Source organism: Hippocampus comes, unplaced genomic scaffold, assembly GCF_001891065.2.
Source record: "Hippocampus comes isolate QL1 unplaced genomic scaffold, H_comes_QL1_v1.1 scaffold174, whole genome shotgun sequence".
Taxonomy (NCBI): Eukaryota; Metazoa; Chordata; class Actinopteri; order Syngnathiformes; family Syngnathidae; genus Hippocampus; species Hippocampus comes.
In genome coordinates, this window is record NW_017805983.1 from 354,112 (window position 1) to 375,692 (window position 21,581).

General features: G+C 44.4%; 2 protein-coding genes across 2 annotated transcripts; one reads left to right on the forward strand and one right to left on the reverse strand.

Moving 5' to 3' along the window:
• Positions 1–49: 49 nt before the first annotated feature.
• Positions 50–21,465, reverse strand: kif3ca (kinesin family member 3Ca). The gene is made up of 11 exons (XM_019890714.1): positions 20,962–21,465; positions 9,574–9,761; positions 8,598–8,916; positions 6,929–8,347; positions 3,191–3,292; positions 2,998–3,120; positions 2,687–2,805; positions 2,427–2,543; positions 2,223–2,331; positions 1,604–1,749; positions 50–1,221 (listed from the first exon to the last, which is right to left on the reverse strand). Exons 4-11 carry the CDS (start codon positions 8,336–8,338, stop codon positions 1,134–1,136), a joined length of 2,214 nt encoding a protein of 737 aa, XP_019746273.1. The 5' UTR covers positions 8,339–8,347; positions 8,598–8,916; positions 9,574–9,761; positions 20,962–21,465; the 3' UTR covers positions 50–1,133.
• Positions 10,271–17,885, forward strand: rab10 (RAB10, member RAS oncogene family). Its single transcript, XM_019890731.1, has 7 exons — positions 10,271–10,377; positions 10,830–10,981; positions 13,979–14,039; positions 15,688–15,826; positions 16,563–16,652; positions 17,348–17,449; positions 17,639–17,885. The coding sequence occupies exons 2-7, from the start codon at positions 10,855–10,857 to the stop codon at positions 17,723–17,725; spliced, it is 606 nt and encodes a 201-aa protein (XP_019746290.1). The 5' UTR covers positions 10,271–10,377; positions 10,830–10,854; the 3' UTR covers positions 17,726–17,885.
• Positions 21,466–21,581: the final 116 nt, after the last annotated feature.

The window sequence follows — 21,581 nt, forward strand, 5'->3', positions numbered from 1 at the left end:
CAGATTATAGCAGGGTTAAAAAAAAAAAGCATTAAATGTGACAACACAATGCTTGTGTCAGTGCTTTTATTCATTTTTTTTTTTTTTTTTACCCAGACAGATGAGCTCAGCATTACTGCCGTTTGCTATTTTACAACCATGAAAGATATGAGACCACTCCCCCCTACTCCTCTATCCATTCCGCAACTGGCAGGTTACCATGGAGACTGGCTCCGTATTCCACCCCCTCCAACAGTCGTTCCTCACTTCCTGATTGTCTTTGGCTCACTGCTTCCATCCACCCCCCCCCACCCCACAACCCCCGCCTCCTTTTTCCATCGGCATGTCACTTCCTACCTCCCCCACAGTCCCCACAGCACTCTCACGGTCATACAATATTTGACGAGGCCGACACAGAACAGTGACTTCACGGACACATGTCTAATAAGGTTTATCCAGAGACAATCAACAAAGACATACTTATTGACATATATTTTTTTTTTCTAAATCACATTCACCCTGCCTTTACCGTAAAGTCAGCGCCATCATGTAAATAGTTTACTCTTAATGTTGCATGAAATAGAACAAATGAACAGCAGACATGAAAAACGCATCACTAATGTACGGCTGACGATGAATGAAACTCGACTCTAATAGTTTTACTTACCGTAATATTCACTCTGATATTTAAAATCCAATCTCCTTCATTTACTAATGCAATATGAATGTGCAAAATCCTCTTGCATCGCACATCGCGTTGACACATAGCGATTTTTTCAATTGACCCATGACACAACATGTGAATATTTTCTCACTGTGAGAGAAAAAAGACACATCGAATTTGCAGGAATGCATCAGGACATTTCATTTGACCCCTTAAAGACATGAAATATGTACACTGATATCATATACAGGATAGAAGCCACTTTGGTGTCACACAAGCATACGCACACCCGCACCGGCATTTACGACTCTTTGCTCTCTCCTGTTGAACTAAATTTTACCTTGTTTCCTTTGATGAGCTCTTTAAGGTCCTTCAGACACCTGCAACCATTTTTTGTGTTGCTCAAGAGGTGTTGTTGTATGTCCCAGCACCGTATTTTGCAGCAAAATGAATTACAATTAAAAACACGCGTTGCTAAAGCTTCAGCGTTTCACTGCGCCGACGCTGGCGTGGCAGTGGTACAAGCCGAAAGGGAAACATTGGAAGAGGAAGAAGTGAGAGACTTTTGGCTTTGATACCTGCAAAAAAATAAAAAATAAAATAAAAAAGGAATGTTTTTTTTTTTTTAACCAGCATGTCAAATAAATGACTGAAAATCTGAATCGCAGGTTAAGTAGACTATACATGAACAATGAGATTACAGGCTGCTGAGAGAGTGATGGGGGTGGCTAATCCTGAATAATTCCATTTAGATGCATTACGTAAACCCGTTGACACTCGCCAGGGAAGGGCTGAGGAGTAAAAATGGAGATTTCCATTAAGGGCTAATGCATTACAGGAGCTTAAGTGCATATTACTCATTCACGTACCGATGGCAGAGGTTGCCAGTTCTAAAACTTCTGAGCAATTTCTGTGAAGTGACACCTTAAAGCAGAGGTAATATCTCACTATTTGACTTACCAGGATCGAGATTTGTGAACAGCTCTGTCGTTGGTCGGAGAGTTGTCCACAGAGGAGCTTTGGTTCAGCTCTGCATACTTGAAGCGACCCAATGAGGCGGTGTTTGGAGGGTTCATGTCCAGCTCCAGAAACATGATGTTCTCAGCCTTAGCGAACGCACGCACACACACACACACCCACACCCACACACATATATACACACTTGGTGCAATCTAAACTTAAATGTTTATTTCAATGACATGATGCTATTCCTCAGTGGGCACCTATGTACTAATGGATCGTGCAATGGTTTCATGAGTACATTTTTTTTTTCCGTATGTGTCCTGACTCCATGGATCGCTTTAATTTCAATCATCAAAAATACATCATGAAAAAAATGAAACATTAATTATGTTTCAGTTGGCCTGCGCTGACTATTATGCCCTTTGATTTAAATGATTCGCCTCCACATTACTCCACTGACCGCCGGCGCCAATTATTTTGCTTATTAAGTGATCGACGCAGGTCGAATTAACATTCGAGACCATATTTTCAGTTGTCTGCGCTTTCGCGGTGATTCATTAATGGCGGAGGGAATATCTATATTTATATAGTTTCGGGTGATGTATTGTATACTTACCCTGAATCTGTTATTAGCGCCCATCGTTATGGCAACCCTGGCATATTGGCTGATTGGTCTTTTATAGCCAACTGCAGATGTTGGCCTTTTCTTCATCTGCAGGGGTTTGCTGAATAGGAGAGGAAGCGGGGACAGAAATCACTGAGGACCGGCTCGTATTGCACATTTCATGCAGTGTCAATCAATCCAGTGCCAAACACTGACCTCTCAGCGGGAACCAGAGGCTGGAACTTCCATTGATCCTCTTCGGGGTCAAAAGTCATTCTGCTCATGATCTTATTTTTCTCCTCTGGAGGGATGAAGTTCTCGATGATTAAATACCTACACGAGAAAGTGTTCCCACATTCAGGTCCCGGTTTTGACGCATTGTAACGACACTAGTGGAGTTATGTCAGAATGGCAGGCATATCATTGAAATATATTCGACATGGAATTCCAACGATCAAAGCGAGCTATTTCCTCACTTGAATTTGAGCTCTCGAGTGAGCTCGTTCTGGGTTTGCTCCAGTTCCTGACGACTCCTCACGTGCTCGTCATTGACATCCTGGATCTCCGCTTTGATGCACTGGAGCTTGGCGTACAACTAGGAGGAGAGACGCAGAAATGAAATCACTCAACGACCATGTATGGGAGGTTAACTGAAGATTTTAAAGCGTCCATAGATCTGAATCTAGGTGTGAACTTCTCTGCCAGTGTTCTGAGTGCGGCAAGGGAGTCTGCACCGCAATTTCTGTGCCACTGCGTGCTCGCCGTTTCCAGTGTTTGAAACGTGTACCTTCTTGAGTTTCTTGGTTTTGGCCTCGACCTCCTGCTGCAGAGAAGTAAAAGTCTCCCTCAGCTCCAGCGTCTCATCGTCCTGGACCATCATCTGCTGCTGCATCTCCCTCTCGTTGCGCGACTGGAAGCATTCGTGGAAATACAACTATGACAATCTGCAGCCATCCAGCATACTCTGCAAAGACACAGACCTGCTCCGCAATTTCCTGCCTTTTCACTTCCAGCATCTTCTGCTGCTCATTGGTGTGATCTATGATGTTCTTCCCGCCGACCAGCAGCTTGCTCTCCATTGCCTGGAAGAGAGAAACAAGAGCCCGCAGTCATTAACGTCATACAAAGCACAACGGATGCAGTTTCAATAACATGAGCTATGGCCCGAAGATGGCATAATTTGATCTTTTTTTTGGATGAGCTCACTGTGTGTCACAACAATGTGTAAGCTCCTAAAAATATGGTGAAATAGACCTACACTCCGCTCACATGATGTTTGTTGGAGCTGATGGAGCCCAATGCAGCACTGACGAGGCAGATGGAAGTGAGCAACTCAAACGGCCCCACGTTGACACTAAGCCGCAACAAGCTGAGCTGTGCTCCAGCATGATGAATTCACGATCAACTGGGCGCATCAATAAAAACCTCATTAATCTTGCTTCATGGCTGATATGTGGACCGTAAAGTCAGTTCCTCATAAGGGAGCAAATTATGTCCCAACTCTGTGGCATTTTGAAAAAAATAAAAATAAATACACCCGCTCCTATAGCGTAAGAAACATTGAGGAAAAAAAAATTGAAAAGAGCCCCTAAAGATGGGGAGGCCACATTCTTGCCATAGGGAAACAATCAAGTGTGTGTTTAAATTGTAAGCAGCCTAAACATTCTGTGAACTTGCACACGCCACACTCTGCTGCCATTCACGTAATTACATGTGAAAACAGAAAACACAAAAACACTTGTGCAACGGGTACAGTGGAGTCCTTCAGAGAGAAAGCGTCAAGGGCTTTTACAGAAAGCCTCTTTGTTGTCAGGGGCCGCCTTTTGTCTTCTGTGTTTGTATGTGCGCGTGCTTGTTTCCATCTCTGTGAGGACAAACAATATTTAAAAACCAACAGGGGGTACACATGCACCGGAGGGAACCAGACAATTTAAGAGGTCAGTTTGAGGGGTGCAGACTTTTCAAAGTTGCGGTTGAAGAGGCGCTCTGGAATGTATTAAAATGGTGCTTTGCTATTCAATCATGTTATAGCTATAAAAAAATAAAAAAAAGATGTGCATGTGGATGTGTGTGCTGCTGTCCTCTGCGTTCAATCATGTTCATTGTGCTCCATTAATGGGCTGATTCATGTTCCGGGGGAGGGGTGGGGGGGGGGGTCTCTCTCTCTCATGCATGTTCCTTTCTACTGATAAGCTGCTTCTTGTTATAGAAGAGAGTACTGTAAATGCAGCCATGGTCAGTCTGCATTTTTAAATGACTGCCATGGGATTTTCTGTTAATTCACAGTCAATCAGATACAATGTAAGCTAACATTATTCAAATTTGCCCAATAGTATATTCATAAGTCGCCTATTAAGTCCATCTGAAGCGCTGCAAGTGTGCCGCAGTGCTAATGATGTCCTCTTGCATTTTTTTAACCCTGGACTGGATCAATTTTCCTAATGGGAAAGTGAAGAAGAGTGAAAAGAGTTTCATCTTGAGCCGCTGGAGCCTTTGAATGAGGCGCCCAATCCCCATGAAGCCGAGGCCTGCGGGGAGTGACTGAGCTATAAATACAACGTGACGACAACAGGTCTCGCGTGTGCAACAGAAAGACCGAAAGACGATGGAGACAAAGAGGGAGGTTTGATGTTGAAAGGTAAGGACAGGAAACAGGAGAAAATCACAAAGGTCGAGCAATCTCCACATCAGTCAAAAAAAAAAAAATTAATCGAATCCTTCTCAAAATAAGGCTGCACATAATTTTTAAAAAAATATTCATGCTTTTTTGGGTCAAATTAATTTCATGAAGTGGTAGTTTTGATTGTAGTTGAAGTTGTTTTCATCAAACTAGCTCTTTCAACTCATGGAGAACATTTATTCCCTGATTTCCCTTTATCTCTACAGCACTCCCAAACTCATTACATTGTACGCATACAGACACGCACTCCATCAATATTTCAGTGCGGTCTTCGCCGTTGAAAGACACACAGTGCGGACGGGATGTTTGAGTTCATCAGCTTACACACACACGCAAGCGCTAACTCACAGGCCTTTTCCTTCACTGATGAAACAGGAAGGTGGAAAAAAAAAAAAAAAGCATAGCAGGAAACAGTCAATCTACCCCTAAAAGAATGCCCATATTGTGTACACGTGGACCCAAGTCGAGGTCCGGTACAGAGAAAGGCTGTGTGTGTTTGTGATGCTGAAAATATATCCTGTTTTGTCATAGGCCAAACCTCACACAACATGACTGTACTGTAAGCTGGTGTGAGTCACAATAGAAAGGATGTCTGCCAAAGTCAACCCTGTGCTCTACCTCTTGGCTGATCAACTCATATACGCGGCCGATGCCCCGCAGCCATCACGACAAAGGAAGAAGAAACCCAAGAATGACAAGGACAAAGGACGATGATCCGGTGTTGACCTAGAAAAGTGACTCCAAGAATAGTCCTGAGGCTATTTCACAGGAGGCTTCGCGTTCTCACAATTGACAGCTACCATCCATCCGCACATCTTCTACCATACGGGTCTGCTTCGGTGACACAAAGAAATGAAATCTATCCCAGTTGAAGAAACCGGAACCGATCACGAGTCAGTCACGCAGTGTGCAGAAAGCGAGACACCTACTTTAACGACATCGTCAGTGTTGTCGCCGTAGCTGTTTTTAGACAAAAAAAAAAAAGTCTGTTTGCCTGCTGTACGATTCTGTGCAGACGGCTTTGACACGTTGGCATGTTGCATCTGAACTGAAATGGCGTTAACAAGAAACGAGAGGTTAGGAACCAGATATGAACCGGTGAAGTTGTGAATACATGCGCCCAACTGCCAACCTGCAGAACGCACACAGTCGGAGCGTCGCATGTTGCCGCTCGGCCCATCTGACAGCATCCCGCAGAAACATCAAATGACCCAACGCAGCCTCGCAAGGATGCTCCTGACCTACTTTGCTCGTCAATGTGTCGTGTGGCTGCCTTGAGAGAGATGGGGACTTCATTTGATCTATAATTGGTTATTTATTGATTCATCTAAATGACGTCGCAATTGCAAATGGAACACCACATTGAAAAAAAAATGTTGGAAGCCATTTAGGGCTTAGAATGGGTCACACAACTTGACTGCAACCAGCCGGAGCTCTGTTGACTAAAACTTCAAGTTTGGGGAAGCTTGGATCAGCATGCAAAGCCTTGATCGAGCATGTTTCAAGGGACGCTGATGCAAGGACAGGAAATACTTGACCTCAATCATCTTCTCCCTCGAGGCGAGGGAGAATTTTGCTGATTCCCGTGGCTGACACCACTCAGCAGCCACCCAGTCAGCATCGAACACGAGAACTTGCACCGTCCAGCGAGATTACAGGAGATTTGAGACGGTTCAGCAGTATCGGGCGCGCAGTGCTTTTGAAGAAGGGAGGGAATAATAGAGGCCCTGACACAGAAATGTATACAACATCACTCCCTGGGGGGAGCGTTGCTGGTGTCGAAATTAGGACCTCTTTTCGCATTATCCCTGATAACTTCACAAATAATAATTGAATTGAGTATATGAAACATAATAATACGATCTGTCAACTATTGGTCCTTCTACTCAATCTCTCAACATGAATGACTTGTTGACAGCAAATGACTGGAAAATATGTGCATGAATCAGAGCAATAATAAACAAAGCCGTGTGGCACGTTCCGATTCCTGGTTGGCAGGGGGCTGACATTTAAATATCGAGTATATGACCATCCTCACCTTGTACTTGGCTGTCAGTTGCTCGGTGGCTTCCTGCTCCTTCCGAAGATCCCCCATCATCCTCTCTTTCTCGCCAAGAAGTCTCTGCTTCTCATCAGCCAAGAGTGATCGATCGCCTCTGATGGCCTCCTTCTCCCTCTCCAGACGCTGCTCTTCTCGCTTCACGTAGTCCTCACCGTCCTTCTCCACCTCCTCCTCTTCCTCACACTCGGCGTCTTCATCCCCATCTTGATCTGAGGCCTGGTCATCCGACCGCTCCTTCTTCTGCTTGTTCCTCCACTTCCTGTGGTTGAGCTGGGCCCTGAGCCGAGCAATCTCCCTCTGAAACTCTCGGAGGAGAGCGTCTTTGGGGTCCTCGTTGACTCGAGGCTGGTTCTGGATGTTCTTGGCTCGGTTGGCGTAGCGAAGAGTGGTGAGGGTTTCGTCGTAGTGTTGGGGGGCAGGACCTAAAGTGGCGACCATGACAGTTTTGGCATTACCGCCCAATGAGTCCTGCAAAAGGCGGGTCAGCTTTGAGTCCCGGTACGGCACGTGGCCGCTGCGCCCGTCGGCGAGTGCGGATATCACGTTCCCGAGCGCGGACAGAGAAAGGTTTATCTTCGCCGCTTCCTTCAGCCGTTCGCCCTGGACGCCCGTCTTGGCCTGTCGCTCGCTGCCGGCCAGATCCACCAGGTTAAGTCGTCCGACCCGGATGTGCTTCCTCCCGTCTGGACCGGGTTGGCCACACTCCACGGTGATCAGGAATAAGGCGTGGGACCTGGAGGAATACTCGTTCATGTGGGTGGCCGCGACCGCCCTGGCTTGGTTTCCCACGTTCATCACTTCCTCGATCTCCTTGATACTCTTGCACACACAGGAGGTGAGGTCTGGGACGTAGACTCCAGTTTCCGGACTCTCTCTAAGCTCCAGTCCCCGGGCGCTGGCGTGGCTGGGATCCAGAAGATCTCGGATCTCCTCACGATAGATTTCGAGGTAGGACGCCCGTACCAGGTATTGTTTGTCGGACTGCGAGCGTGAGATGTGCGTAAAGATGTGGTCAAAGGCATTGGGTATCACACCCCGTTTCTCCGTGTCCAACCACATCCCCTGCATGGTGTATGTCTTCCCTGTTCCGGTCTGTCCATAAGCAAATATGGTACCATTGAAACCGGCTAGCACAGAATCTATCAGAGGCCGAACACTCTCGTCGTACAGATCTCGTTGTTTGGAATTGCCGTCGTAAACTGCGTCAAATGTAAACGTTTTTTGCGGTTCGCTGTGAGACGCTCGAGGATTCCTGAGGATCACCTGTCCCAGTCGGAGGTCCATCTGCACGATCTCCCCGGAAGGACCGTTGGACTCCTCCTTTCGGTTCAGAGGTCGACATCGAACAACCACTTTAACCGACTCACTGCTCTTATTCTTTGACATGGCTGGCTTCTTGGTAGCACACAATGACAATAAATTTAAATACAAACCGGAAAAAAAAACCCTTTCTGACTACTAATTTTGAGTCACCATTGGTTTTCTTGCAGTTAATAAAACATTCAGCATGACTTCATGATCCTTTCTTCAATGAAAATAAATTAACATAGCCTTGGATTTAACAGTGCAAATGAGAACATGCCATCCTAATGTCTCAATTGCCCTGACTGTCTGTTAAATTAGCATAAATGGTATCAGCTCTCACGAGGTGGCTCGACGCTCCATTCCCGCTACGTGTCCACACATGTAGCCAGAAAAATCCTCCAGCGTCCAAGACAAAAAGGCGGATATTTCTCTCATATCTTCTTTTTGCACGCCCAGTGGATCCACATCCTTCTGCCCCCCCCCGCTCAATGATGCTGCGTTCGGCGCACGGGTGCGCGCCTCCGAGAGACAGATCCTCCTACCGACAACACACGCACTTATGCGCACGCACGCACATACGCACGCATAGACACAGGCCCACACGTGCACACGAGAACGCACGCACACACACAGTCACTCGAGCTCCACGCCCCACATCACTGCGGAGTAGAGCAAAGCATTAGGGGTAATGTAGTTAATCACACAGTGACACGATACGTGTCTTTATTCGTCTATTAAATAGTACACAAAGTACGACATTCGCTTAAACAAAATTACAGAATTGATTACACATGGTTTTATGAACAGTGAACGTAATTTTAATCATTCAAGGTACAGTAACTTAGTACAGTATGTGTATATAGTGTGCAATGGTGTCATGCCATTTTGTGTTCTGTTTTTGAATGTTTTACAGACGCAAATACCGGATTTTGAATAAGGCTTTTGAAATATTTGACAAAAAAAAGCCAATCATATTTTGAAGCGTTGCAGTTGATGATAATTGAGTGAAAGAAAGTCAAATCAGCCCGAAATCAGGTTATAACAACCGGTTCCTTTAAATGTTCTTTTCTAAATTCGACACAGAATGAGGATGTGCAAAATTAATAATTACTAACATTACTTAACTATGTTGCGGTTAACAACCCAGCCCAACAGTGACCTCTAGTGGGAGAATAGTAGAACAGGCTCTCACCTACAGCTACTCAATGTCATGCAAGGAGGTTAAAAACCCTCGTAAATTATGCACAGGTGAGTAAATAATGAAAATAATGAATGCATTAATGTCTTCATAACATTACATTAAAGCTCGGTCTCACCTTAAAAAAAAAATCAATGTTTGCATATTTGGTCAGGTACATGATCTCGCAGGTCAGTTTATCCACCATAACCCTTGTTTTCTTGCCACAGCAGCATTAACATTGGGTTCTTGGATGACTGTAGTCTCTTAACTTGTCAAGTCTGTACTTGGCGGTGGATGACATGCTCTGCATTCTTGGAGGAGTGTCTGAAGTGAAAGAGGGGAAAAGTTACACGAAGCCAATTCGTGGTGATGTTTTGTTTTTCCTCATAAATATAACGATGCTTTCAATATTAGTGCGTATAAAGTTAAAGCGGGTGAATGACATTTTCATTCCAAGAGATGGGGACGCGGGGAAACGCCGCCACGTAAAAGCAGAAGTACTTAATGATGACATCACTTTGCCTGACTCACAGCTGGGAGAGTCAGCGCATCAATTTCCAACTTGCCGTGAAAAGTCAATCACACACTGAGCACAGCGGAAACTAGCAGCCATTTTGGATCGCCTGACATGTTTTACTCAGTGAAGTTAAAGAGGGGCTGAGCCTAAATGTCCAAGCATCTGGCCCAGTGCCGTTTGCCCTTTCTGTCACTGTTACGACACGCCCTTCGAGTATGTTTGCAAAAACGACCAATAAAAGTTGGGCGTATTCTTGAATGACAGCAGTGCCAGCAAATCGAATTTATTTTACAGAAATGGGCGAGCAATTGTGCGTCTGTCAGTAGGGTGTCGCCGTGCTGACTCCTATTGCAGAGACGGCGGCGGTCGTCTGACTCTAAGTTCCTAATCTCTCCGGGAAAAAAAGCTCACCAACTTTGCAAAGTCAGTGAATTTGCCACACGTTCACCTTCGATTTCTATTTGGAGGTTTATCGGTTGAGCTTGTGGCCGGGCACTGGAATGACGGGGTGTGCCGAGAATTTGAATTAGCTCGCCGTTAGTATGAAGAAAGAGTGAGTCGGGGTAGAGAGGAGCCATTTTGTCCCGACTGTGTGGGAGAAAAGAAAGTGGAAAAGAGGAATCACGTCGGACGACCTCGCGTTGTCGCTACCTTTTCTCGCGCTTTCAAGGGGAAAGAGTCGGGCTTTTTGGAAGATCACTTCTCTGACGCGTTTTATTTTGTGGTGGTATTTAGCCAAGTAGCTTGCCAAAGCTAATCAACAAATCCCAGGTTGTAAACTGTCAAAATCGGGGCAGTTGGCCAGGTTGGCGCAGGAGCTGGCTGCAGACTTCACATAGGCGTGCTAGGAGATTGCTCTTTTTTGTGTGTATCAGAGCGGGTACATACTCAGAGTTTTCAATGGCTAAGAAGACGTACGACTTGCTATTCAAGCTGCTTCTCATCGGAGATTCAGGCGTGGGGAAGACCTGCGTGCTGTTCCGCTTCTCTGACGACGCCTTCAACACAACCTTTATCTCCACCATAGGTAAGCAAGTGAAACAAATGCAGGATTTGGTGTGCTTTTTGCTGAAGCCTGGCAATTTGGGGGGCGACGCTGTGGCTGTGTCCATTTGATTCACCACCGCGCTGTTAGCATGTTCCGGGCTGCCCAGGCCTGCCCTGGGAAGCTGGGAGACAAGTTGTGCAATTTTGCCAACTATTCAACGCAAGTAACCTCTGCTCGAGCTGACGGGAACGTTTTGAACGCACCACGAAACTTGTTTTGAATAAAACCTGACTGTTGTGCAACGTATAACTAGTGAAGCTGTCATTTGTGACATCGTAAGCTAGCTAAGCTAGTGGGGGCAACGGGGCCGTGCTACTTTCTCTCCGCACACCGCACGAGCGCTTTTCTTCTTTTTTACGTTCATGTAACCGTTAGCAACCTTACCATCTTGTTGCTTTGTCGGGTAATTGATAATTGTTAGAACACACACACACACACACACTTCCCAAAAAATGCATACTGTTTCCATAGAGCTGTCAGAATATTATATAAGCAGCAGTGACATATCGTAGCCAATGCTTTATTTATTGTCTGCACTGTATTAATTGATTAACGTTACTAGCATCACAAATGGACGGCCTCTGAATCCATTAAAACAGATGACATATATACAGCGCATATGGTACTCAAATATATACAGTAATCTATATTCCTCGCGATGTATCTGTGTTGTTTGAGTTTAGCCTCTGCTTAAAGGAAAGCCATGACCCCTTTTGTTTGTCATCAACAAATGTTATTACAGTGTTGATGCAACATCGTCTTTCGATCTTGAGCCTTGTTTATTGGGAAAGTGCTCAGTGTATTCATTTATAAATGTGTTAATACTATGTCAGGAATTTCAAACGGATGCAGCGCAAGTATTCACTGTCTTGCGCAGAGATACAGAGTACTGGGAGCTGTTGATACATAGGTTTAAAATTAACACACTGACAGGTAATGATGATCAAAAACCAAAACAAATGACTCATTTGGTGAATTAGCCACTGCAAAGGAAGAAGTGACAAGTCATCAGCGGGTAGCATTCAGTCACCTGACTGTACCGGAATATATATATATATATATATATATATATGTGTGTGTGTGTGTGTGTGTGCGTGTATGTGTATAGAACCCTGCATCTTTTACATAAATCCACACCGCTGGAGTGTAATGGCATTTTGCTTTTTACACAATGCGTGATGGCTGACTCACGTGAACTGATAGAGGGTTCATATTTCCATTCTGTAGAATGGTACATGATTGCCTGATTATGCTAAGGCCCTAGTGATGCATTAACACAAACTCGTGATGCATAGACACTAAAGTTTGTGTTTGGAAAAAAAAAAGGTGAATGTTAACATCTGCAATTATGGTACATATAGTAAGATATGCATATGTCAATGGGTCACTTGAATAGTACTTAAAACCTATACTTGGGGAAGAGGAGGAACTGGAGTGTCGTGTTTGATGGCATGACCCTCGCACGCTGGGACACCGAGATACAGCGGCACCTCTCAAAATACTCTAAATGGAAACCCCCCCTTCTCTTTCGTAACTCATCCTCATTTCCCGGACTCTCAATAGCTGTTGGGTTTGTTTAGTAGAGGTTATGTTGTGTTTTCCCCATTGGAAATAATGGAAATTGAGCTAATCTGGACTGTGGTCAAACAGTCACTACAATTAAACATTGTATTGACTGTACAGACAACGCAAAGAAGAGGTATAATCCAATTTAAAAGTAAGGGGCTGTCTGTTCATAGAGATAAAGCAGCAGACTCTGCGGTGTACATTCCTTTTTTTTTTTTTTTTTTAATCATTGATGTTGACCTGATCAATATTGTACTGTTTTAGCAAAACAGAGATGCGGGTACCGCTTAAAGCGCTACAATCCCACGTTTTCTCTCTTTGCCCTCACTGGCTCACTTCTGTGGTGGCTCATGATGGCATGCACAATGAGACTTGAAAGCTTTCTTTTCACTGTCTTAATTGGTCACGTTGTAAATTACACAACTGTTAGGATGGTTGCATTTTGAGGTCCAATAGATTAACGCAAAGGCTTTAATAGTGGATGAATACAAACACTGATTTTGCATGACACTGTGAGTCAATAGAAATTAATGTGTTCATCTCAAACTGAAAAATACTGAACAGAATTATAATTGTGGTAGAATATGCAGTTTTAAAAAATCCCAGGTTCTGGTGAAAAAGTCCCAACATTTATCTCATTTATCCAGTGATGGAATTAACACTGTCCTGTGGACTAGACATACTTTTCTGACACCATGCCGTTGCATATCATTAGCAACACAACCCTAGTATGTTTGTTTTAACTCTGTGTCAGCACATGACATCGTTTCTGAGTGTGTCCCTTTCCGAAACAAACTAAAACAGTTGTCGAGAACCGGCAATCCCTTTGCACTCCTCTCCCGTTCCAATATGTTTTGGGAACAATATGGATGCACTTTCTGTCCCCTCTCGAAAATATTTTGCCTTTTCCTCTACCCCAATTTTTTTAAAGCCAAGTATTCCCCTTCCGCCCTCTCTGGGTTGTGCATAATACTCAATGAGTCACTCTTTGGCATCCGCTTCCTTCATTATGCTGTGGCCCCGCCCCTCGAAGAGCACAGCTGTTTCTTGAACTTGTAAACCGAGCACAATCTTTTTGCTTTAGCTGAAGTGACAGCTCGATTATTTGGACAGGAAAACAACACTTGTGGGCCAAAAGTCATCAGTGGGCCCTCCCGTGGCTTCGTGACCCCTCCGGCGGAATAACAATCATCCAAAATTGAATTCCTTGGCTAAATATTGCGGTCATACTAATACGATGATTATGTCCACATGTCAAGGTTTTTTCTCTGCCTTCTCCCGTGGTCAGCTGCCCTTCAATCGTATCCGTTTGTCTCGGTGTGTTCGTACGCCTTAAGAATCCTTTGCGCCTGCAAGTTCTTAGTGTCTGTGTTGCCTGTAATAACAGTGCACGCATGTTTCTTTTTGCAGGAATAGACTTCAAGATCAAAACTGTAGAACTACAAGGAAAGAAGATCAAACTACAGATCTGGTGAGTCACTTATTTGGCAAGGTGTCTTCCACTTTTATGTGCCTATCCTGGTGTATGGATACAGCGTCCAGCGGCAGATCAGGCAGCTTGACGAGGCAAAACTCACAATCATGACGTCATCTATTAAATTAGCCGTCACCGTACGGATTTGGTCATCGATGTAGTTGTGATGAGTCGACGAATCTTGGCAGCCCGGCTCGTATCTCAAGGCGCCAGTCTAACTGATACGCCTTCCTCAATGAAAGCATCTCACGCATATTTAGGTTAGGCTGCTTCACGAGACACTTGAGGTTAGGAAGTGAAAAGCAGAACTGTTGAACATTTTTCTCCATTTACTCTGCTTTTGACCTTTAACATTCCACTTTAGAACGTTGTTTCAGTTCCCCACATTGCCCCGCTAAAGACACTGAATTGATGTATCATCACATTCATATCTTTTGATCCCCTGCCCTAGGTTGAACAATATGTACTATGCTCCGTGTCTCGATATTCATGCTAACTACTTCAAATATGATCCGACTATAGCTTTTATCATCTTTTAGATTGTTCAAGTTGCTCGTTTGTAATACCAAAACTTGGAACCTTATGATGCTTGCCTTTGCTTTACTTAGCTTTTATCTACTGAAAGCCTGCTACGTTCTCTGTGCCAGCAGTGATAGATGAATGTTGACAGAGTTTCCATCTCCCAGGGGAGCTAGTGTGTGTGTGTGTGTGTGTGTGTGTGTGTGTGTGTGTGTGTGTGTGTGTGTGTGTGTGTGTGTGTGTGTGTGTGCGCGCGCGCGCGCGCGAGTTTCAACGTGATTCGCCAGATTAACACAGTGAGGTGAAGGCATTATTGGAATGTGAAGCACCATTTTATAATTGGTTCTTTTTTTTCTCATTCTTGTCAAGAGTGTTCTTGCGGGGCAGATAATTAATATGACTGTTATCCGCCTCTGGTGTCGAGAGTGATCACACACAGTACACTAAAACGCGATAGGGCATCTTTGTATCTTCGGAGCGCGTTATGTGGGTGTGTAACTCGCATGAACAACAGAGCTCCATTTTGACTTTTTATGGAGTAAGACCTCCAAGACAATAGGCGGTTGAATCTTCCAGAAATATCGCGCCTTGTGCCAATGCTACCGCGTTTTGGATATTGAGCTGCTTTGTCTTTGCGAGGAGGAAATGTTTGTACTCGCCACACCTTGTAATTGATTCACTTCACACCCTCATTGAGACGTTGACGTTTTTTTTCATCCACATATTTTTATGAAACTCTTCGTCGCTGATCCTTAAATTAACTTCTGAATAATTGTCTTTAACGTCTTCAAACCTGTGGCACTGGCCTGAGGTCTATGAAAAGTTTCGCCACACTTACGGTTCAAGACATGAAATGTTTATTATGTTAGCTTTTGCGTTGCTCTCATACGTCCCCGGTTTACTGAAATGCTTGCCAAGCAAGTCAGGGGTGATAGCGACAAAACCCATTTCCACCAGAGGAGACGTCTGCTTGCTCAATTGTTTATTTCTTTCTTTTTGCGCCTTTCCACAACTTATTTTGACAGTTTTGCTTTGTGGTCTGCCGCGTCATTTTTCCAATGGAAAATGGGTGCCTCGGCGCTAACCCTTGTCTGGAAATCTGTTCTTTGTATGTGTGGTTGCGCAGGGACACAGCGGGCCAGGAACGGTTCCACACCATTACCACCTCCTACTACAGAGGAGCCATGGGCATCATGCTGGTCTATGACATCACCAACGCCAAGAGCTTCGAGAACATCAGCAAATGGCTGCGCAACATTGATGAGGTGAGACTCGGACACGGACACGGACACGGACACACACACACACACACACACACACACACACACACACACACACACACACACACACACACACGTGCACAATTAAGTCTCACTCTGTACAGTGCTCCACAAAATATTTTTAGACACCAGCCGTAGAGGTGTGCATCTCCTGAATTCCCATGCCTATACCATAACAAATTCATGTTTCCGTTCCAAGTCCACATTCCTTATCAATCGATATAGAATAAAATGTGTTTACGGCATATACCGTCCCTTCGTCTTGATGGCGGGCGACTGTGTGTCATTGGCTTTTTTCGTCGATGTGGAACCTTCTTTGCATTAGATGGGCTCTGCTTTGCGATGTCGCCACATCATGCCACTGCAATTCCTACATTTTGAATCACTACAAAAACAGTGGTCGGGACTCGTCACTGGTGAAATATGACGGCAGAACACCCCCAGGCTGCGGGTGTGCACTGTGCAGTGCAGGCTTGCCCGGTTCAGTTGATCCCGCCCCCATTGCACCTATTGGCACGGAAAACCAAAGGAGACGGTGCCGTGTAGTGCCGGGCCAAACAGCGTGCTGTGTTATTTGGGTCGAATGGGAAAGTGGCATTAGAGAAAGGGAGAAAATGGTTTATTGTGTGTTGTCACATCTGGCTTCTAATATTTAGTTTCCGTATCCAAATAACTGAAATTCAAATAGCTTATCATTAATTTTTATTTTATTTTTTTGCAGCATGCAAATGAGGATGTTGAGAGAATGCTACTAGGCAACAAGTGCGACATGGAGGACAAGAGGGTTGTACCAAAAGCCAAGGGAGAGCAGGTAAGATCATGGTTCAATCGCATGTAAAAATCATGGGCTTCAATAAACATACAAAAATAAAAAACACCCCAAAAAAATCATCTGACTTCTAGGATTTGTTCCCATTTATTGCAGAGGGTATGCCCCAGGCCCACCTGCAGTATTTTATTTACCCAAGGTTATTACAGTTAACGGAAACCAATAAAATAACGAAAACGAAAATTGAATCAGCATTTTTGTTCATAAATTCAACACAAACTGGCCTGACTGAAGACACAAGTAGACGTGGTCAGAAGCTAACTCATGTACAAATGCGTCGTGTCCGAAAATAATACGGTGACCATGTTAGTGATGATACAATCACTGCATACGACTCTGAACAGCATGTTAGCACAGATGCCAGGACTGAGGTACCACAACAGATTTGTGGTTGCCCTGGCAACGAGACACATTTTGTTTTCGTGGAAACATTGTGTGTGGGTACATCTGCCTAATCGTTCTGAAGTTGATAATAAAATGAACCAATAGAAGTAAACTTGAGCCATTATGCACGAATGGCTGTCTTAGCTGGAATTAGCATCGCGATCTTTACTTTTGGGAATCGGTGCTACCTGATCTCTGCCCCACACTGGAGATTGACCCAGCCATTTTATTTTTGGACAAGCACGCTTTTGAAGGTCAGCGGTCCTTACTCGCTCTTCTTGTCCTCAACCCAGATTGCGAGGGAGCACGGCATCAGGTTTTTTGAAACCAGCGCCAAGGCCAACATCAACATTGAGAAGGCCTTCCTCACGTTAGCAGAAGACATCCTCAGAAAGGTGCGTATTTTGTCCGCCCTGGGCTACTTTGATTTGAAGACATTGGCTCGCGACATTGCGACAGTCACAAGAATGTAACCAGGAAGTAGGTTTGATGTGCGGACCAGCGAGTGATAAGCGAATAAATTGGCTGCAATGGACCAAAAGTGGCTTTTGTTGCTCACTCGAGTCACGGACTCTGTCTTCCAGACGCCTGTAAAGGAGCCTAACAGTGAAAATGTGGACATCAGCAGCGGGAGCGGAGTGACGGGCTGGAAGAGCAAGTGCTGCAGTTGAACGACTCATACCGACACACGCACACACACGTACACGCACGTGCACGCACGACAATTCTCTCTCTTTCTCTAACATCTTAACTCTTTTACCCTCTAACCCCTCTCATGACTTTTCTTGCACACTTGACACTCTTATCAGAATAAAACAATAAACCACTTCATTCATCTAACCCAGGGGTCCCCAACCTTTTTTGAACCACGGACCGGTTTATGTCAGACAATATTTTCAGGGACCGGCATTTAAGGTGTGGCGGAAATAATACAACAAAATAATATGGTATGAGCTGCATGAAAATTGTGGTGTTTTCGAAATATAATAACAAACACAATGAGCGTCTAATCTGGCCGCAACACTCTGATCACTATGATAATGTTTAATGACTTCAAAATACGATACAACGCAAATTCAAAGTGCATGAAAATGACGACTCACCACATCCCCGAGCTTGATTTTCTGCAACCAGACGGTCCCATCTCGGGGTAATAGGAGACAATGACACCAAGTGTGTGGTTTATGTCCAGTCTACTTCGTAATTTTGTTTAAGTCGCCATTGTTGCAGAAAACCCCCGCCTCACATAGGTAGGATGTCAGAAATAGCAACAGTGCTATTGTGGCGATCTCAAGAGTATTCAGCCATAACTTTAAGCCAGTTGTCTCAAACGTACTTTTAAGGCCGCTGTCATTTGCGATCTCCAGCAGTTTTTTTACTCATTTTACCTGCATTTTGTTTCTGGCGTAATCGGTCATGTGATGGAGAAGCGTGGCTTGACGTGTGTCAAGCGTGACACGGACGGATGTAACGGAGAATCCGGTAATTTTTCAAAATAAAACATCTTTCGTATTCCGAAATAAATAAAACAGAATTAAGGCAAGTTCTTTCTGTGCGGCCTGGTACCAAATGCCCTGCGGACCGGTACTGGTCCGGTCCGCGGACCGGTGGTTGGGGACCCCTGATCTAACCCACCCACCACTTTTTTCCACTCTCCACCTGATGAGCTCCACTGATGTTTCTTGTCATTTTGTTTTAAAGATTAGGCCAAACAAAAAAGAGTGTTTCCGGTAACATGAAATTTCAGCATAGGGTCGGTAGGTCGGACAAAGATTTTTTTTTTCCCATCAAAAATTTAAACAAAATAACCATAAAACAAGAAGACATTGAACCCGCCGCTGCCACCTATAGTCCGGACTTGGGGGGGCCGGGGCGCGCCGCCGCCTCCGCCGCCCTCGGTTTTTAATTGGCCCGTGGTGTTCATCAAATAGTTTGCTGAATTTTTTCGATACATCAATGGATGCTATTTTCTTAACATTACGGTGCGAGCATGCGACTGTAACACAGAAAACGCGGTTTAAACTGTCGTCGGAGATCGCGGCCGCCGCCATGTTTCAATGTTGTTGACAGACGACAGGGCAAACAACGCACGCGCTCAACGTGAATATCGCGAGTGTTTGCACGGATGTAAACCCTCTACACAAAAATATAGAGGGTTGTTTGAAAAAAAATGCCGACCGTAAAGTTTTTTTTCGATGTAGAAATTCTCGGTCGGGTTACCGGAAACACTACTTTTTTTTCTACGCCTTAAAAAAAAAAAAAAAAAAAAGACAAGCTCATATTTGTAAAATTTCCTTTTGATTGAGCTCGGCCCCTATCAACCCCCACCCCCAAATACCTTTTCCCCCCCACAGCGACCTTGATGTCCCCTCAACCTCTTTGGACACTCATCTCCCCAGAAGTGTTTGCTCAATTACAATTTGTTACCAAGTGACAGAGGTGTGGCGAGCTCCTTTTGTAATGCGGGGTTTCTTTTGTCCTGTGCCTTATATGGAAGACAGGGGCGGGGCTGTGTCATGGGCGGAGCCACATCCACCCAATGAAATTACTTTACTAAATCGTTTTTTTCAGTTTGCGCTTCCCAGCCGGGTCAAGCTGATGCAGAAGCGTTTGAATTCTCCTTCAGCCAAGAGAACGGCATTATATGTCCTCTTTATCAATGTCTCATTTTTACCTTCATGATTTATTTGACTGTTTTGTTTTTTTTTTTTGTTGTTGTTGGTGGTTTTCTCTTCCCAATTTGGGTTACTCTGTTTTTTTTTTTCCTGCATGCAGATTTCTTTGGGTTGGAAACGTTTCTGTAACATTATGTAAGGTATGCCACTGGGTAACTTTGGGCGGGAAGTTCACAAGTTCTCTTTGGAAATTCAAACAGTTTTGCAGATCCATTAAAAATAAGCTTGTTTAAGTTAACTTGTTTGTCTTTAATAGCATGTTTTGTGTAGTTTCATGCCTCAAGAAAAGAGATTAATCACACCTTGAAAAATTCGAATGAAAGATTCATAATTTAAAGAAACATTTCAGATCATTTCAACATAGTTCCTCGACACCAAGATTGCGGAAAAGTAATGGTTTCTAGGCCTCGGCGCAAAAATGCCAATTTCTATTAAGCTATGGCTATGGCCTGTCGAACAAAGCACCTCTTCTCATTTCAATTTTGTTCCTAGTCACCAAAATGCCACAAGATGGTGTCAAAGCACTACTTTTCTATCAGGCAGGATATTGGCATAATCTTGTAGAATCTTGGTCGTTTCAGTAGTACAAGTTGCAAACAAAGCTTTTTCGTCAAATACGGTACTACATTGGCGCAAGCTACCACAAACACTGCCTGTACACTGACATACTGTACATCAGGGGTGGGCAATTAATTTTCCCTGGGGGCCAAATGAGGAGCAGAAAACATTGTGGAGGGCTGGGCCAAAAGTTGGAAATCTACTCTGGTAATTGATTTCATTCCTACGTTGAAATACGTACATGATATGATATTGTTGACAGAAGCTGATGAGTATATGTTATTGTTAGATCATGAGAGTGCTGTTTTACCCCCAAAAAATTAAAAAATAAAAATATTCGGTGAAATTACGCAAAACAATTGCACAAAATTAATAAGTCTTTGACAGTAACATGCACACTACCACACTTTCTGATTATAACTTTCCATAAAACCACAATGTCTTTGTATGCCAGCAATAATGTAACATAACTCACAACATTTTATTGTCCCAACTGCCAAACAATGCAGAAAAAAAATCCAAGCAAGCATGTTTCAGTGTTTTGTTTTTTTCTTGTTCAGTGAGATAAATCTAGCCTCTGTTGAGCTTCTTCTACTCAAGTGCATCGAAGCAGGTTGAAGGTGGAGATGTGAATTACACATGACAGATGATCATCAGTAAGAGAGGGTCTGTACCTGGAGTTGATCCGGATGTTGTTGCTCCGGACATATTAGCGCCGTGGGGTCCACCAAGCACTCTTGAACGAATTCCCCTCCGAGAATGGTTTAGTGTTCTGAGCGATGCTGTGGACTATCCAAAGCTGGTCCTGGTTGCTCCTTCCCGGCCTCCGTGTAGCTTGGTAAAATAGCCTTGTTGTGTTTGGAGCTTCGCTAGCAAATGATCGAAAGCTGCGTTCTCCCAGCCTCAGTCAAATGTATGGATTTTTCCGCTTGCTTCGTCTCGTCAGGCCGACTCACGTTATCGTCTTCAAGACGGCGACCAGCTCACCACAAACTAAACACACGGGTTTACGCCTGACTTCAGTAAATATTGAACAGTCCGTATTTTATGAAAACTACGGCCTTCCGCGTCTATCTTTGAGTTTTTTTGGGGGGGCATGGGCGAGCATTTTGGAGGGTCACCATTACCGTGACTTGCTGCTAATCACGGCGATTCTGCCAGAGCACCTGTGCGTAAACGACGCCAGCACGCCGTCAACAAGCTTCAAAGTAAAAGTAATGCTGCTTTAGTCCACGCACGTTGCACACATTTGAAAGCAGGCTTTATTTTCTTAATTCCAAAACACTTTTCACAG

Bases quoted from the DNA above. Each gene is read 5' to 3' on its own strand.
- kif3ca (XM_019890714.1), bottom strand. From the start codon at position 8,338: ATGTCAAAGAATAAGAGCAGTGAGTCGGTTAAAGTGGTTGTTCGATGT. The intron at 2,806-2,997 runs GTACACGTTTCA...CTCTCCTCCTAG, and splicing joins AAACCAAGAAACTCAAGAAG to TTGTACGCCAAGCTCCAGTG. The intron at 1,750-2,222 runs GTAAGTATACAA...GCGTTCGCTAAG, and splicing joins GCGCTAATAACAGATTCAGG to GCTGAGAACATCATGTTTCT.
- rab10 (XM_019890731.1), top strand. From the start codon at position 10,855: ATGGCTAAGAAGACGTACGACTTGCTATTCAAGCTGCTTCTCATCGGA. The intron at 10,982-13,978 runs GTAAGCAAGTGA...TTCTTTTTGCAG, and splicing joins AACCTTTATCTCCACCATAG to GAATAGACTTCAAGATCAAA. The intron at 14,040-15,687 runs GTGAGTCACTTA...GTGGTTGCGCAG, and splicing joins AAGATCAAACTACAGATCTG to GGACACAGCGGGCCAGGAAC.